The sequence below is a fragment of the Sceloporus occidentalis genome, unplaced genomic scaffold, assembly GCF_023333645.1.
Source record: "Sceloporus occidentalis isolate IW3139 unplaced genomic scaffold, rSceOcc1.0.p SCAF_4, whole genome shotgun sequence".
NCBI lineage: Eukaryota > Metazoa > Chordata > Lepidosauria > Squamata > Phrynosomatidae > Sceloporus > Sceloporus occidentalis.
In genome coordinates, this window is record NW_028316984.1 from 134,259,689 (window position 1) to 134,279,094 (window position 19,406).

The 19,406-nt window shown below is 37.7% G+C and overlaps 1 protein-coding gene across 3 annotated transcripts in view; it reads right to left on the reverse strand.

Annotated features, from left to right (window-relative positions):
* AMBRA1 (autophagy and beclin 1 regulator 1) overlaps window positions 1-19,406 on the reverse strand; it is a 224,116-nt gene that overhangs the window by 108,695 nt on the left and 96,015 nt on the right. For all 3 annotated transcript variants that reach the window (XM_089521544.1, XM_089521542.1, XM_089521543.1), the window contains 2 exons: window positions 7,886-7,966; window positions 7,682-7,782 (listed from right to left, as the gene is read on the reverse strand). In XM_089521544.1, coding sequence (XP_089377670.1) covers window positions 7,682-7,782; window positions 7,886-7,966 — 182 coding nt within the window. The remainder of the gene's footprint in view (window positions 1-7,681; window positions 7,783-7,885; window positions 7,967-19,406) is intronic.

Here is a 19,406-nt window from a genome sequence, read left to right on the forward strand (position 1 = left end):
CTGAAAGATCTGCACTGGCTGCCTATTCACTTCCGAGCACAATACGGAGCTCCTTCCTGGTCCGCGGAAAGGGCGCCCTAGGCGCCCTGGCGCGGACCGACGACGTCACGTCCGCGCCGCCCCGTGTAGAGGCGGCGCGGTCATGACATCGTCATGTCGGCCCCCTTGTGGAAGGGGAGCCGCCATTTTGTACGGATTCAGTCCGTACTAGGGTTAGGGGGGTGCGGAGGCACCGCACCTTCCTAACCCTAGTACGGATTGAGTCCGTACTTTAATGGCGGTTTGTAACCCGCCTTTGTTTCTTTTAGCATTCAAGATTTTGTGATATTTTTTAATATCATAATAAGTCTTGGGTATCTATTAGAATACCAAATGACTAGATTAACAACAACTTCCCATAGAGCTTTTACAGGCACTGCCCCTAAACTGTGAAACGGCCTACCGAAAGAGATCAGTCTTATTACTACCTTAGATGCTTTTAAGAATGCACTAAAAACGGATCTCTTCTGGCGCGCTTACCCACCCGACCTTGTATAGGAGCCTTATTAAATAAAATGTTCCACTCCTTTGATTATGACTGCTATGTTTGCTATGATTGTCATGAATTTTTATTAATAATGTCAGTATTTTATTGATTGTATCTTTGTATTTGAATTTTCTATTTATTTTATCGGATGTAATCCCGCCTTGATCCACAGGGAGAGGTGGGAAATATAATAATAATAATAATAATAATTATTATTATTATTATTAACCACAGTAAAAAAATGGAAACTGGAAGAAGTACCAAAATTAGACAAATGGAAGCTGAAGGTTATGGACATGAGAGAATTAGATATTTTGACATTATTAATTAATAACAGGTCCATAAACAAAGAAGAAAAGGACTGGCCTCCTTTCGAAAAATTTTGAATGAAGTAATGGAATCTAAGGTTGAAGTAATTAAATCAACACATAAAAATATTCAGAATATTAACTTTGAGAATGCAGAAGTAATACATAAAAGTTATAATTTCAAACTAAAAGTTAAAATTGCATAATGGTCATCAGGTATGAGAGATTTATTGTTATTTAGAATGTATGACATATAAAGAGTACGTTTATGGAAACAAATCAGGTAAGAGAAAATTTGTCCCTTGTTTAGCAATACATACATTTTATTTAATAATTTTATGGAAAGTAATCAGTTTAAGTAATAAGAAAACAGTTGAAATCAACTATGGACAGATGACAGTTGATGAGACCCAATTTGTCCCTTGTTTAGCAATACATACATTTTATTTAATAATTTTACGGAAAGTAATCAGTGCAAATAATAAGAAAACAGTTGAAATCAACTATGGACAGATGTCAGTTGATGAGACCCAGAGGTTCTTATATGGAAACATATATCTTGCCCAACTAATAAGAAACTACAGGAAGAATCAATTTTAACAAGTTAGCATAGAGCATTGTATGTATGATTTTGGTTTATTTTTATTTGAAAATGTAAAAAGAAAGAAAGAAAGAAAGAAAGAAAGAAAGAAAGAAAGAACTGGTGTCTTAACCACTAAGCAACCATATCCCCAATCAACTGAAGCTCAATTTTAATCAATTTTACAATACATTTAGCAAATATTTCTGTATTTTTAACTTTTCAAATGATAAAATAAAGTGAGCCTCAGGAGCATTTGAGCAACTTGAAAAGTAGTCCCAGTCCCCACAGCAATCAGCTATTTTTGCTTGAGAGGATATCCTTTCAAGGCTCCTCACCTTCCCCACCTCCTCTGGACACATTCGTCTTCTCCATATGTTTTTAAAGAAGAATAGTGATAAACTGTCTGGAAGATAACTAAGAAGACCTTAATCTGTGAAGGAGACCAATACATTTGGCATTCAATAATTAAGCACAAACTGAAAGGAAAGAGTCTAAAATGTTCAAAAGTGGTACTGATGTCTTAAGAGTAGCAGGTAAGCTCCCTTTGGTTTAAAAACCACAGGAGATTATAAAGAAAAATCCAACTATGCCAGAGAATGTAGCAGTAAAGAGGAATTTAGTCTTAAAGGGAGTGGAATGCAGAAACAGCATCTTACCAGTACATGAAAGAAATGTTGAATAGCTGTATGGAATTTAGTTTCCAAGGCAACAAAAGTAACTTGTTAACATGCTCACTTTCATCATTAAGGAAAAAGTGAAAGGTAATTGGGTTAATTACTGAAGCAACAGCTAGCATACCACCACTAATTGTCTACTTACCTAAGGCATTTAAACAGCAGATCTAATTCCTACTGGGATGGAATGAATCATAAGTCACTCACTTGAATGAGTAGCTCACGTAAAAGGAAAGTGAAGGATATATTAGAGAACCAATTTTAGCTCCAGAATTCCCTAACAAGATATCCTTTTGTCAAGGAGATACAAAAGGTGGATTCAGATGATTGCCCAAACCCTGTTTTAGACACTAGAAATGAGTATAAACTCAAGCACCTGTCCAGGCATGGTTTAACATACTCCTTGCATAATCAAACTGCATACATTATATCCAAATTGGAATACTGTGTTTTAAGCAAGCCTCCAATCTTTACATGAGTCTGCCTTTGTAAGGTGTTTGGACTCCCAACATAAAATGAGGTTGCCAGAATATTGTCGTCAGGTCTATGCCTTACATCACGTATCACTGGTCTTGCATAAGCTGCACTGGCATTCAATTTGCTTTTGAATTCAATTTAAGATATTGGTTTTAACCTACAAAACCAAGAACATATGGAACCAGGGCAGCTGAAGGATTGCCTCCTTCTGTATGACCCTGTCCAAAATATAAGATTCTCCAAGACCCTGTGGCATGACTAAGTCTGCAGCCACACTGCAGAATTAATCCAGTTTTACACCACATTAACTGCCAAGGCTCAATGCCATGGCATTAGTAGTTTTATGAGCCTTCTCTGTCAGAGAGATTTGTGTCACAACAAACCACAGGGTTCCACAGGATGGAACCATGACAATTAAAGTAGTGTCAAACTGCATTAATTCTGCAGTGTGGCAGAAATCTAGGTTGGTAAATACATGCAAAAAGATTTTCTTTGTACTAGCACCTCAGTTCATGGAATCCGCCCTCCCCCCCCCCCCCCGGCAAAAAAAAGTCAGGCTCATTGAGCCACCCCTCTTGAATTTCCAGTGGGCAGCTAAGACTGCATTATTTCATAAGGACTTTGGTCCTCAGCACTGAAGTGGCTTCTTTGGCTGTTAGAATTGTTTTAAATAAACTATCCCAGTCTGTTTTCAGATAAAGTTCTTAAATGTTTTATTCTTTTAATGTTGTAAATAATGTTTTTGCCTGTTTTACATTATGTGTCGGTCCTTGAAGCCTGAGCCTAGATAGATAGATAGATAGATAGATAGATAGATAGATCACATTATAATTTCAGTAAACTTCATACAGATGTGTTTGGGGAGTATCTGAAAGCAGAAACTATCTGAAATTTAGAAAAGCTAAACAATATCATATCAAAGGCACAACAAATTTGGTCTTAGCCATTCTCTCTGAATAAGGTTATTTAATTGAACTTTGGACTGCACTTTATTATAGCTAGATTATTTTTTTAATCATTAACACTAAGCACATGTATACTTATGATGGCTTCTCAAAAAAGACCACCAAAACTGATTTCACAAAGACTTTAAAATTAACACAAATTTTCTACATGGAGGAAATATGGCAGAATATTTTAAAAATATATATTCTAACTTTTCACTGTAAGTTACAGAAGGTTTACATCATTTTTAAAAAATGTGAACAGTACTTAAAAACTAAACATTAGTTAAGATAGAAACACACAAGTGCTAAATAATTACAAGAGACAGTAACTAAACTATTAAGTCGAACCAAGCATACAGAAATAAATAGAAGCCATCTATCAAAACCCCAGGTATGTAGGACAGAGTTTGCCTGGCAAGTGAAACATAATAAAGATGGTGTTTGACCCTGAAAGGTAGTCTTAACTGTGGTGCAGTAACAGAAAATGCCCCACTGGGAAGAACACCAGGAAACCCTAACAACAATTCAGGGGTCAGACAGCCATACAGAGAAATGGGTAATCTTTCATGTTCAGACTGTTTAAGATTTCAGAAAGGTAACGGAAATCACTTTACATTACTCCCAGAAATGAAAAAGGAAAACAAACAAAGCCCCTTAATATCTAATATGATGACCTCTTACTTTTGTAAACAAACTGTAGTGTTTTCAAAGGCAGTCTTAAATTAATGAATTTCAGTAATTGATCTTGGGTCAGATATTAGTAGAACATGGGAAACTGTAGCAAAGCCATTCCTTTCACGCAGGTGGTCCAATTAGCACACCACCTCAAACCTGAAAAAAGATACTTTAAACTGTGGATGTGATCTGGGCATCAAAAAACAACACTGCAGCCAGAAAAGTTTTCAAGCTTCAAGCCGGTTCTTTGAAGGACAATGGAACTCTATCCTATACATTGTTACCTCCACCCACCAACAGCACATGTCTTGTTTTGATTCAACTCTTGTTTACATGCCCTCATCCATTCCCTTACCAAAAGCACTAAAACACAACACCTGAACATGTTATTAGAATTAGCTTGGACAGTACAGTACAGTCCCCATGGACCCATTCTTTTCAATGGGTGCGCATGCAACTGCATGCACATGCACTCATTTAAAAAGCCGAGACTTGCTGTCCGTGGAAGTTCAAATCCATAGATGGCAAGCCCATTGTTGGCGCGGACACGCTGTACTGAGCTTCATGGTTTATTAAAATCTCAATTTAACTTCAACATCATCACAGTATTTTGACTGATAAAAAAAGTGCCTTCCTGGGGTGTTAAATGTTTACTTATACACACCCTTGAAGTTCAAAAATACTATTCTTGGAGAATATAAGCATACCACATCACAGCCATAAGAGAAAAGTGAACAAAACAAAACCCAATTACTCCCATCAAAATTGGCTAGCAAGAACAGTTGCCACCAGCTGCAGCTGAAAGCTTCTGAACAGGGAGTAAAAGCAGATGTCTCCAGCAACGTAGAGCTGGAAAAGAAATGCTGCAGTGTTGCCTGGCAGCAAATTATCATCTCTTGGTGAGCTATTTCCATATGCCTACAAAAAAAAAATCCCACACATAGATCTAGAACAAGGAAAGGATGCATTTCAAACAAAAGTAAGAGGCCTCTTCTCTATTTCACATGCACTGACACAGGACTGCTTAGCAAAAGTATTCCAACAAAAATAGAAAGAAAGGAGAGATTTTGTTAGCTATTGAAATCTTCTTTCCAGGGATAAGCAAAGATGAAAGTCCCCTACTCTGGTAAATTTGTTTGGTGGTAGTGGTTGTGTGCCTTCAAATCATTTCTGACTTATGGCAACACTAAACAAACCTATCATGGGGTTTTCTGGGGCTGAGAGTGTTTGACTCACCCAAGGTCACCCAATGGGTTTCCATGGCCAAGTGAGGGACTTGATCCTTGATCTTCAGAGTCACAGTCCAACACTCAAACCACTACAACAAGCTAGCTCTTGGAAGGTAGTTAAAAATTAACTTACATCTGAAAGTGAAATGCTCAGAACAAGGGAAGGGTTTTTTCCCCTAGCAAGGGCCATATTTACCTGGAAGAGATGTGTAAATTCTGTCTCTTCCTTTATCCTTTACCTACACACTTTATAAAACAGAGAATGCATTTGCACATCATGACAAGCCTTGAAGCTCACCTTATGAAACCATGTTGTACTAAAGCAGCATACAGGCTGTAGACTTGCAACAAGTATTTCAAGAAAATGCAGATCACAGAAGAAGACTTCAGAATAAACCTAAAGCACATAGAATCTGAAAAAGTGGGATGGAATCCCCTAATTTCTAAAACTTGATTAACAAGATAACACAAATTATCCTCTTCTTTAATCACAAGCAGAGATACATTAAGAAAGAAAGACCTGAAAAATATCAAGTCCCAGATGCAAATAGACTGTGATCCAGAAGTCCAAGACTTTCCAACCACAGACAGCATTAACGATCAAAAGTAAATCTTTCAGTATTCTGTAATACAGTCGCTCTTTCGTATCCACAGGGGATCCATTCCAGGCCCACCTTTCCATGTGGATAAGAAAAAACGCGAGACCTCAAGTCCTGTTATCCTCAATGACGATGCAGCACACACACTGTCATTGTGAAAAACAGGGCTTGGCATCCACAGATGCTCAGATCCATGGATAGTAAACCCGCTGATGGCAAGAGCCCATGGTAATCATAATTATTATAAATTTTTGTTTTTATACAGCTTTCATACCTTTAAATTGGAGCTCAGATCTTATTTGGTGTACATATTCATATAATTACACAGCAGAGCAAATTTTCTGATATGAAAATATTTTTCCAGTATTCCGGGTGGGAATCATGTGGTCATCCAGAAGTTGCTACACTGTGACTCCCAGCGTTCCTCACCAGTGGCTACAGGATGGGGCTGATGGGTCTTGGAAGCCCAACAATGCTTAGAAGTCACACAATTTCCAACCTTGCAATATTACTTTCTATCAGAGTGAAGGACAAGTACGTTGCTAATATGCAAGCAAAGTAAAATAACATGCATATCCATATTAGTCCAACACTCATTACACCCGAAGAGCACAATGCTATGGCCAAATGAATGCAAACATTATATCATTGTTGCAGCTGGTATCAAACAAAGAATATTTCAAGACTTACAAACCAACACTTCAGAATTCTATCAGAAAACTTCCTTTCCTGGCAGGCAAAGTACCATTGGCTCTACCTTCTTCCCACTCAACACACAAAACTCTCCAATTGTCTGTGCTCTATAACCAGATGCTGCCAAAGTTTTAATATGCACCTATTAGGATCCTAATTGAATCTGAACTGTTCTTGAGAGCTTTACAAGCCAGAACATGAACAAGGCACTCTATAATTAAATTAGTGGGACCTGCAGCAAACTAATCATTAACTTGTCAGAATGTTAATATTTAAGGAGAAAGAAAGGAACAGAGACACTTCTGATGGGGGTTTTCTGGGAGTTGGGTTCTTTTTTTTTAATGTTCTGCCCATCTTTCTCTTGGGATTCCACCCTAAAATTCACCTGGTTACTACTGCTTTTTCAAGTGCAGAACCTGTCTTATCATTAACCACCTAAAATATATAAATAAGGATAATTCAGCTATTCTGGAATCCATTCCTGCATCTATTTTTACAGATTATGGCAGGGGTAGGCAACCTTTTTGAGCCGGGGGCCGGGTTGCTGTCCCTCAGACAACTGGGGGGGCCGAAGCCAAAAAATAAATAATTAAATAATTAAAAAAAATTAAATAAATAAATAAACCGGGACAAATGTAGGACAAAATTTTCAAATGGTGGGCACTTTTTTAAAAAAAAAGCGGAGGACACACGAAAAAACTTGATTTTTTAAAAAATGTTAATATAAATGCATGTTTCTGAGGCTTCTATAGACAATTGACCCTGCGCGCATGAGGCCAAAGGCCCCGGCGGCAATCGGCGGCGGGACCGGGCTGGGGCCGGTCCCAAGGCCTTGCCGGGCCACATCCGGCCCGCGGGCCGCAGGTTGCCTACCCCTGGATTATGTCATATAAACATTTTCATTTTCAGACCAATTCTTGCATATGTATAACACATTCTCCCAATGGAGGTAGGCACAAAAAATCCTTACCTGCCAAGACCCTGTTAACAGAGGAGTGAGTGGCCAAACCAGGCTGTCCACGTTCATGGAAAATCCCAGCATAAGGCAAATACTCAGGCAGCAAGAAACGCCTAGAAGAGGATATTGACATGATGAGACACAGTAATACCTCAGCAAAGGAACTGCACAATGGACAGCAAATTTGTCATGCCTTGTTAGGAATGCATGCTTTACCTGGGAACAAAGCGTCCAAGGGATGGTGCAGACATACGGGCATTCCTGGGGGCTCGGTGTCTTGATCTGTCTCCATTGTCCCTTAGGGAAGAAAAGGGATAAAAAATTCCACACTGTAAGATTCACAGACACTTAGAATTAAGGAACTGTTAGCCTTAACGATTTGTACTGATACTGGAACAGACTACATCATGCAGTCCTTCAATCCAAAATAAAACTAAACAAACTAGACTAATTCATGCTTCTTTGACTTTAGAAGAATAATAGAAGGGGGGTCAATTTGTTGTTGCTACTGTCAAATAACTGGCAGTCAGAGATTGTTGTCAATCTAACACAAATCAACCAAAGATCTAATGGGACAACGAGATCAACCTTCTATTTACCCCCATACTAAAGTAATCATTGTGATCAATACTGAATCAAAGCAACTTACTTCCAACGTATTTATGTATAAATACATTTTCAAGACTATCTTTCAGCCTACCAGGGTTATCCAAGGTAATTTGCAATACAGTATCACCAAGATTTTAGAAATACTAAGTTTTTTCTATTTTCTTTCCTCTTATGTCCCTCAAGACCACAGCAGAGCTGGATGACCTAATCTTCTCAACTATCTCTTCCACAAGCACATTCACATTCACATCTGTACACACTCCACATACACAAACCAGCAGAAATGTTGAGAGAATCTGGGATACAAATTATGCATAGATATGGTACTGCTGGTTTTGTAACTTAATTGATGTAGGAACCTAATCTATCTAGTGGCAATTCTGATCTTCCGGCCTGAGAGGGAGTGATCAGGCAGACGCAGCTCCATCAGGTCTAGCCTGAAGGAAGAGGCTTCTCCCTCCTTAACTGTCATCTTCTGGCCTCCTATTCCCCTCCAGCTATGCTCTGACTGTGTGGGGGAGAGGCTTGCGTACCCTAATGAAGTTGTGAGCTATGCTGGCAGTGGTATAATAGCCACCGGTAGGGCCTCCCATGCCAGACAGGTCACAACCGAAGGGTCTGACCAGAGCGCCAAAGGGCAGGATGGGCTCTCTAGCCTTATGGCAACCATCCTAGGAGAAGGAAAACTCTAATCCCAAACCTGGGCAGATGGTGCTCGTCTAACCCTGTAAGATCAACCATCTAAGAGAAGGAAACTCTAATCAAACCTACGACCCAAGGACTTCACTGCCACCGTCCATGCTTGTCAAGGCCTCAGCAGTCGAACCTCTGGTTTAAATGGTGAGGCCAGTTCTGTGCATGCTGCGCTCCACCAGAAAAATCCATTGCACAGGCTCGAAGGATACATCCAACGTCATCAACGTGCTTGTAAAAAGCACGGATGAGTCCTTTCTGGATCTTCATTTGCGAAGTAAAGCCAAGATAATACTACAGTGCTAATCTATTACTGCTTACTGTATATACTCACGTATAAACCGAGAAATTTTAGCCAAAAAATTGACCCAAAAAACCTGAGTTGATTTATCCATGGATTGATGTAGGTACTGTAAATACTGTACTTAACACTTATTTTAAAAAAGGAACCATTCCCTGGTGAAAGGCAAAGATGTAACCTGTCCTGGAATCACTGGTCGTCTATTTTTTCATGCATTCAGCCTTTATTTTGAGCACAAATAGTTAGAATTTTGTCATTTCTTTGGCATTATTCTCCTTTGCATCATCCTTCATATCCTTTGTTACATGCACCTAGATTTTACCCTCGACTCATCCATGGGTCATATCAAAATCAATAATTTGACCCCAAAACTTGTCCTCGACTTATACATAAGGTCGACTTATAGTTGAATATATATGGTATCTGAAATGCTTGGGAACAAACGTGTTTTAGATTTTGGAAATGTTGCATACACATAATGAAATATCTTCAAGATGGGACCCAAATTGAAACATGAAATTAATGTTTTGTAAATACGTTAAACACATAGCCTGAAAGTAATTTTATACAATATTTTTAATCATTTTGTGCATGACGTTTAAGTACAGTGAACCGTCAGAAAGCAAAAGTTTAACTATCTCAGCCATCAATGAAAAAAAGTTTTGGATTTTGAAACATTTCAGATTTTCAGATAAGGGATATGTGACCTGTAATTGAATTTTAAAATGCATTACAATTCTACAATAACATGCTTTTTTGTGTTTTTCTTAAAACAAAAACCTAATGTTAGGAAAATATTTGTACATCCTAAAAACAGATTAAAGTGTGCCCAGATGCATTTTACATGGGTTCCAGCTTATGCAGAAGCCACTTGGGGAGGAAAACAATGGTGTGTGTGCCCAAGGTACATGCGTGCCACTCCACATGCACGCACCCCATTATTTCCTATGGGGCTCACGCATAGGCAGATTTTCCCTTGCACATAAGGAGAGGGCCCATTGTAATTGGGTTATTTAGGATGGAACAATAATTCAAAATTCCACAGGAAACCTGGCTTGTTGTTTACAGGCAGTGTGCTTATGCATGCTGCTTAACAGTCCCACTACAAGTCAGAGCAACTAAAAAATCCACAATGTCCTAGGGGTGGGGTGGGATGGACCCAGAAGGTGGTGCTGCAGGTGGGCACTTGTTTGAAATCCTGGCCAGTAACCTATGGTGCTCTGTTCTGTTCTCCATGCTGTTTAATATTTACATGAAATCGCTGGAAAAAGCCATCCCACGTTTTGTGGTTTTCCAACTCTATCTCTCCTTTCCATCTGATTCCAAAGAAGCTGTGTCTACACTAAACCAGCGTCTACTATCAGTAATAGACTGGATGAGATGAACAAATGGAAACTTAATCCAGACAAGACAGAGATGCTCCTGATCAGTCAAAAGAGAGACCAGAGAATAGGGATTCAGCCTGTGTTGAAAAGAACCTTGTTGATCATAAATGGAACAGAACAGAAGAGGTAACCAAACTGTAGGTTCCAAGACAAGAGAAGTACAGTGGAGCCTTGGTATCTACTGGGGTTTGGTTTCAAGCTACCCCCATCCCCATAGATACCAAAATCTGTGGATGCTTAAATCTTATTAAATGCAATGGCATATTAAAATGATGTCCCTCATATAAAATGACAAAAATCAAAATTTGCTTTTTGGAATTTATATTTTCGTTTTAAATATTTTCAAGCTGTGGATGGTTTATAAAGAATCTGTGGGTGTAGAGGACCAACTGTGATTGTCAGATTATATTCTATGTTAACTAGGCCTCATCTAGAATACTGCATTCAGTTCTGGATGTCTCGTTTTAAGAGTATATAGCAAGCTGGAGCAAGTTCACAGAAGGGCAACAAGGATGATAAGAGACATGGGAACAATATATATGAGGAAAGTTTGAGGAAATTGGTCATGCTTTACCTGGTGAAGGGAAGACTACGGGATTAGATTATTTTAGTATCTAATTGCAGAAAGGAATGTGCAGCTTTGGTCTCCCTGCCCCAGAAGTTAGGACCAGGTCTAATGGTTTTAAATTATAGGAAGGTAGATTAAGATTGAAGATAAAAATGAACTTCTTGACATAAAGAAAGGTTCACAAATTAAACCAGTTTGGGATACCTGTTTGGGATATTCCAGCTGGCATTCCTGTGCTGAAATGGGAGTTGAACTCAATGACCTATGGGGTCTCTTCCAACTCTGATTCTATGGTCAATGAAGCAAAATCAGGCAAGTTCCTGTTGCTGCTCCTCTGTAACTGTTTTTGTGGGTTTTTCAGGCCTTGTAGCCATATTCTGAAAGAGGACCTTTGCTATTGAGACTGAGAGTGTGACTTGCCTAAGGCCACCCAGTACTTTTGATGGCACAGCGAAGATTTGAATCCTGGTCTCCAGAGCCCTAGTCCAATAGTCAAACCACGACACCATGCTGGCTCGCTATAACCTTGTTGTTGTTGTTAACTGCTTCAAGTTGATCTCAACTCATGGTGACTCCATGACATCTCTAAGACTATCCTCCACTGTTCCGCTTAGGTCCTGCAGCCCATATCCGTGACCTCCTTAATAGAGTCTATCTATCTAAGAAGGCAGTCTTCCTCTCTTTCTACATCCCTCCACCTTTCCTAGTATTATTGTCTTTTCTAATGAGACATGCCTTTTCATGACATGACCAAAGTATGACAGTCTTAACTTAATCATCTTGACTTCCATGGTGATTTCATGCTTGATCTGTTCTAGGACCCATTTGTTTGGGGTTTGCTTTGTTTGTATTTTGGCTGTTCCTGGTATTCTCAGCATTTTTCTCCAGCACCATATCTCAAATTGATTGATTTTTTTCTTATCTACTTAGCTATCGCATCTGTACATGGTAATGAGGAATACAATGGTTTGTACGATTCTAACTTTAGTGCTCAGTTGTATATCTTTACTCTTTAAGATCTTCTCTAGTTCTTTTATAGATGTCCTTCCCATTTCTAGTCTTTTGATTTCTTGACTGCAGTCTCCTTCTTGAAGAATGTTTGATCCATGGTATGGGAATTCTTTAACTATTTCAATTTCCTCATTGTCTAGGTTCATTGTATGTAGGTCCTCCCTGGTTATTATTTTTGTTTTGTCCAGCAATAACTCTGCCTTTACACTTTCTTCTTTGACTTTCCTTAGTTATTGTTAAAAGTCCATGATATTTTCCCACTAGTAGTATAGCACCATCCCCATATCTTACATTGTTGATATTCCTTCCTCTTATCTTTACTCCTCCTTTTTCTGGGTCTAAGCCTGCTCTTCTCATATTTTTTGGATACTAGTTGAACAAATACGATGATAGAATACAACCTTCCCTGATCCCTTTACTAATTGGGAACCATTCTGTTTCTCCATGTTCTGATCTAACAGTAGCCTCTTGTCCTAAGTACAGATTTCTCTCAGAAATATATCAGATGTGATGGCACTCCCTTGTCTTTAAGAGCATTCCATACATTTTCATGATCTATTAGTCAAAGGCTTTTCCATAGTCTATAAAAACCTTACACATATATAACTTTACACATGAACAAATTATTTAGAATTTGTTAGGGGGTCTCTCCCCATCTCTCCCCCTTCCCCCCTCTTTAAGTGTTTATAGATTGCTGCATTTATTTCTAATAAGTCCCTTTTTTAGATGATGGGGTGGAAGTTTGAAGGTTTGGATACAGAAGACCAGCAAAGCCAGGCAAACAAAATACAAAATTGCTGGATGTTTTAATGACAATGTATTCACCAGTTCCTGTACTTCTTTGATTTCTTTCTGAATCTTTTCTGCAAGATACTATATGAAACAGACACACAACAAAATGAATAAGTGCAAATATGACATGATTTAATTAGACTACAGTAGAAAAGTGGGCTTGTTAGATACCTAGTCTTTTAAACTAGAGAGCAAAGTTAGGGTCTCTGGCTCCTAATTGTAAGCATGTGTTCTAACACTGATCTTTGCAGGACGCCTAACTTATTTGGGGGGAGGAGGCAAAGAGGATAAAGTGATTCAATTGCACAGAAAAATATTCTGCTTATGCAGTGACATACTCAAACATTTCTGATTACAAATTCACCATTTTTGATTCACTTATTAAACTTTGCAGCCATCCATTTATTGCTGCACTTACAGTGGATCACTGGCCTCTAGCTGAAATAAGCACAATCCTTGTTTTCTAACCACGAATACCTCTTCTTGTTATCCATTAACCCATAAGGTGTTGAAGAAGTAAGTGAACAGAGCCCATGTTAGCAAGGAGCGGAAAGAGAACACAGTTGCAAATTAGTTACTGAACAGGTTGTAAAATAGGATTCCATGATTTATGGGCAACATTCCCAACCTGACAGTTTTTGAATGCATTGGTCTCCCACTATCTTAGGTTGCAACTGTATTAAAGAGGTTTGAGTCACTGAGGTGTAGCAGTCTGAGTGTTGGACAATGACTCTGGAAACAAGGGTTCAAATCTATGCTTGAGCATAAATGCCCACTCAGTAACCTTGGGCAAGTCATACTCTCTCAGCCTCAGAGGATGGCAATGGCACAATCCCTCTAAAATAATTTGCCAAGAAAAACCTATGATAGGTTCACCCTAGGGTCACCATAAGACAAAAATGACTTGGAGGTACACAACAACAACAACCATCCATATGCCCCCCCCCCCAAATCCAGGTTGGGGTAAGGCAATTTTAAAACAATAAGATCACATTTTAAGCAGTCAATAAACAAAAACCACTTCTAAAAGTCAATCATGACATTCCCAAGTCATTTTATGTAAACTACATTATCTGTTTCAAAAACTAGATTAAGAAATAAATAAAGGATTTCAATTCATTGAATTTATTTCAATTGTTGGTGTTAATAACAAATTATTATTTTCCAAAATTCTAATACTTAACAAATCAATTTCAAATGTAACATTCCAAGCACTCAGGAACCTCATTAAGTGGCCACATAGGCCCTCCTTGGCTAACTAAGGAGTAAACCACCAGATCTGAGTCACCTTGCAGTCTTCCTTTTCTTTGTCCAGAATGCCTGAGGCTCATTAAAGGTAGTAATTTTTGAACACTAAAGATAATGATCTGGCCTCAACCTACATTACAGACATTTCATATAAAATCTGAAAATATAGCACTATTCTGCATCTCAAGAGAAGAATCACCTCTATGGGGAGGAAAAATGCTTTTGTAATAAAACCAGTTTTCAGTAAAGCCTTTTATATGGCTCCTGCACAATTAAAATTTTAAAAGACATATAAGATACACACACGTTTGTCTGTATAAAAACATTATATCTACACTCAAACTCCTCTATATGTCAGAACTTATAATGCAAACTTCACTCCCTCAACCTGAAAGTAAGAGGCAGCATTGTTGCCAAGAATGGCTATATAACATATTGCTGGCAAACAGCACAAGATGTTACTTCCTTTCCCATCCCAACAAGCATTGTAATGGTATGGGGGTTAGAGGGAAAGCAAGAGTAACACAATGATTCAAACTCTCTTTTAATATACTTAAAATATAACAACATCCAAATTTCATTAAAAAGCAGTATCTTTTTTGGGTCAACCAAAAATGCAGAAAATATGCATTTATTTATATATTCAAAGCTCTACCGGCTTTTTCATCATGCAAATGGTGTGAAAAATTACACAGGAGGAAAAGAAAAAATGACAATGTTAGAGTCACACACAGGCCTACATTTTGTCAAGATGTTGTTTTGTTGTCAGTTAATAATAATAATAATAATAATAATTTATTTATTTATATTCTGCCTTTTCCCGAAGGAATCAAGGTGGATTACAAAACAGGATCGATAGGATACAAAACAAAATACAACAATAATACATTAGGCTATCCCCTTACACTCCGCCATCATTACAGATGTTCTGGAGGAATAAAAGGGCAATCACTTTTTTTGGCCATGTGTGCACTGGGAAACAAAGAGTAGTAAAATCCAAGGAATAAAATATCAACTCCATTCAAGTCACTTCCATTGAGATCCAGGCTGAGGCCACTCACCCCTTTCTTAGGCAAAGAACATCAAATTTATCAATATACCTAAGTATGCTACTTGTAACTATTTGTTGTTATTTACTGCCCTTGAGTTGACTTTGACCTCTGGTGAGCCTGTGAATCACCAAGATACCCCGTCCTCAACAACCCTGTAGTTCCTGTAGACTTAAGGCTGTGTTCTCTTTAATTGAGTTTATCCAACCATCTGCCATTTTATTATCTTCCTACTTTCTAATGAGTCATTCCTTCTCATGATAAGGCCAAAGTACAACAGCCTCAATTTAGTCATCCTGGCTTCTAGGGAGAATTCAAATCTGATTTGTTCTTGTACCTATCTGTTTGTGGTTTTTAGCCATCCACATTATCCACATAACTCTTCGCCAATATCACATCACAAATGAGTTGATTTTCTTTTTTCATTTCATTGTCCAGCTCTTACAGCCATACACAGCGATGGGAAATATGATGGCATGAAAAATCCTTACTTTAATGTTCAGTTGATTATCTTTGCACTTTAGAATCTTGTCTTTTTCTTTCATAGCTGCCCTTCCCAGCCCGAATCTTCTCCCGACTGCCTGCAATTTCCATTTTGGTCAGTGACTGATTAAAGGTATGGGACCTCTTTGACTATTTTAATTTCCTTTTGTGTAGATCCTCCACGGATATTATTTTTGTTTTCTTAAAGTTCAACTTTAAACTGCACTTTTATCTTTGACTTTCCTTAGTAACTATACCAAATCTATGTTATTTTCTGCTAGTATTATGGTATCATCTGAATATCTTAGGTTCCTCTGATCTTCATTTCCCCTTCCTCTGAGTCTAAGCCTGCTTTGCCTATGATACTTTCTGCAAATAAGTTACAAGTTGAGTATCCCTTACTCAAAATTCTTGGGACCAGAAGTGTTTTGGATTTCAGATTTTTTTTAATTTATCTATATTTTCATATAGATAATATGAATATCTATTTTCATACAGATAATGAGTTATCTTGAAGTTGTGAATCAAATCTGTTTCATATACACCTTATATATTTAGGCTGAAAGTAATTTTATACACAGTATTTTTAAATAATCTTATACATCAGAAAGCAAAGGTGTCACTATCTCAACCACTCATGTGGACAATGTAAGAGTATTTCAGATTTCCAGTTGATGTATACTCAACCTGCATTGACAAATTCTGCTCACCGGTTACTTCAGGAGCGGAGTCCAGTTGGTCACATCAATGACATTCTAAATTTGCTAATTTATTATAGAATGCTCCAGTTAAGAGAAATTCTCCATTGCACACACAGAATATGTTAACCAGTTTTTCAGTATCTATTTTAAAATGTCGGATCAGAATTTAATCACATTCCAGTTTTTTGCAAACAGTAAGGACAAGAGAAATAACTGGCAGAGTGGCAGCTGGTTAATGATTTCACACTGAGTCCAAATTTACTATTGGTGATACAAAAAAAAGTGTGTTGACAGAGTGTTAACAGAACATAGTAAATACAAGTTTACTGAGTATCTATATCTTTGAAAAGTAGTATATTTTTATCTCCTACGTAGATTCGAGATAAAAAGAGAGCATGAGCAACCTGTAACTGTTATGTATCTAAGGCTTCTAAACAAACCTTGACCAAATTTGGCCAGATCATATGTTCCACTATTCATTGTACAAATCAGTATAATTGATGTGGTGGGTCTAACAAATACATTTTCTTTATTTTACTGGCCAATTAATGGCCACTGATATATACCACTGGCCAATTAATACAACTGCCGTTAACACATTGAATTCAAAAGAATAAATGAATCTGTAATCAATTCTAGCTAAGAGAGAGAGATTAAACAGTACAATTATTTCACTATGTTCTTATCTAAAAACCCTCTCAGTTAAAAGGAATATTTTAAGAGAATAAGAGAACCTAAAACACAATTTTTAGATTTTGAAGCTTTTTATCACTATAGACAAAAATATTCTTTCAGGTATAAACAAAATGAAAGAGATGTGCTGAATTAAGGAATAGTTCTGAAAGGGTTGTGTATTAAACTGGGGGAGATTCTTAAGAAACTGAGTGGATATGCAATAAATCTTAAGGTATGGGGGGATGACATAACAAAAACATTCTCATCGTAGCTGTAAGAAAATCTTAGATTTGATGTTCATCCAGCAACCCAAATGTCTGATATATATAACAAATATAACAGCCAGGCAGAACCATATTGCCATGCCCATCAAGTTGCTAAACTGGTTTTCCCCTGTTACTAAGCATAGTCTATGCTCCAGTTATTGCTGGGAAACACTACAATACTTCTTGCCAATTTATCTGATAAAGTTTTAAGCCAGCAGGACTACAGGCAGTGAGTTATTAAATGGCTTTTTCAAGAGTCAAAAACATAGCTTTGATTACTTCTCACGGGGACATTTAAAGAATAGAAAGATTTCTACAACACAAAGAGCACTTCACAAGATCAAGTACTTCTGAAAAGGACTAATGCAAAAGGATCCATCACCTGGGTCAAGTGCAGCAGAGACCAGCTAAATGCTGAAGATAAATTGTGACAGGAAAGCCAATTTGAAAAGCAAAAAAGTCACAAGTTTGTGTTCTGACCCAGAAACTAAATGAGTCTCCTCTGATCCTACCTCTCTCCCTGATAAATAATTACCACGTCAACAATAAGCTACTGTATTACATGGCTGCAATGGGTCATTGCATTTCAAAAGGGAAAGAGAAAATCCTTGACAAATACATACTGAAATGAGCTGAAACATTAGTGGATGCTACATGAAGGCACCATCAGTATTGATTAAAATGACACTAGGGCCATTCATCTAAAGAGCATCTTATTAGACTTGAGGGAGCTTGTAATGGTGAATGATAACACTTTGCCCCAGTATGTTTGCAGTTTCTCTGGGATATCACAGTTTCTTGGTGCAACCCAGAAAAGAATATCCTATCTATCTATCTATCTATCTATCTATCTATCTATCATCTATCTATCTATCTATCTATCTATCTATCTATCTATCTATTCTAACATCACTTGATAAAAGTCCTGCATTTTTAGACTGAATTTATAGTCTAAGCCTTAAGGCTATTCTCCAACAGGCCTTTTCTAAGGAGACCTCCCTCCTTTTTAGGATTACAAATCCAGCAAGTCTAAAGCCAGCACTTAAACTACTATACAAGGATTCCGCACTAGTTACAGAGGATTATATTCAAAGAGCTCTGCATGCACCTATAGCAAATGGTGGAGCTCTACTCACTATCAGGAGGTTGTGAAAGAGCTGAGATAGCCAACTACTCACAAAGAGACTCACTAAGCAACAAAAAGAAGATGAAAGATACAAGACAGAGAAGCAGATGACTTGGACTTTACCATACGTGTGTATGTTGTTAGAAATGACTGTGTTCAAGTCATTTCTAATTTATGCTGACCTTAAGGCGAACCTATCATAGGATTTTCCTGGCAACATTTGTCCAGAGGGAACATGATTTGCCCAAGGTTAACCCAGTGGGTTTCCATGGCTCAATGGGAATGCAAATCCTGTTCTCCCAAACCACTATACCACTATGGCTCTCTTACCTTAGTTGTATGCGAATGAAATTAATTACAGGGAACAATTACAAAAAGAAAATAGGACTTATATGAGAACAACTATATGAAAACATAGAAGGAAATCAAATAAAACCTTAAAAAATGGAAAAATCTTCAATTATAATTATTAGGGAAAATACCATCCATACAAATGAATGTGTTACCTAAGATGCTCTTCTTATTTCAGACCATACCAATAATCATGTCAGAACACCAATTTAGGAGCTGGTTAACAGACTTAAATGATTATATCTGGCAAGGAAAGAAGCCTAGGATCAAAATGAAAGTAATGCAGGATCGTAAAGATAAAAGAAGCCTGGGACTTCCAAATCTTTATTTATATTATAAGGCTTGTGCTCTCATCTGGGTGAAAGAATGGATCACCTTGGAGACTAAAATATTATTGGCATTAGAAAGAGGAATGTTAAAAGAAGGCTGGCATGCCTTCCTTTGTTATGACAGACATAAAGTTAATAAGGAGTTTAGTA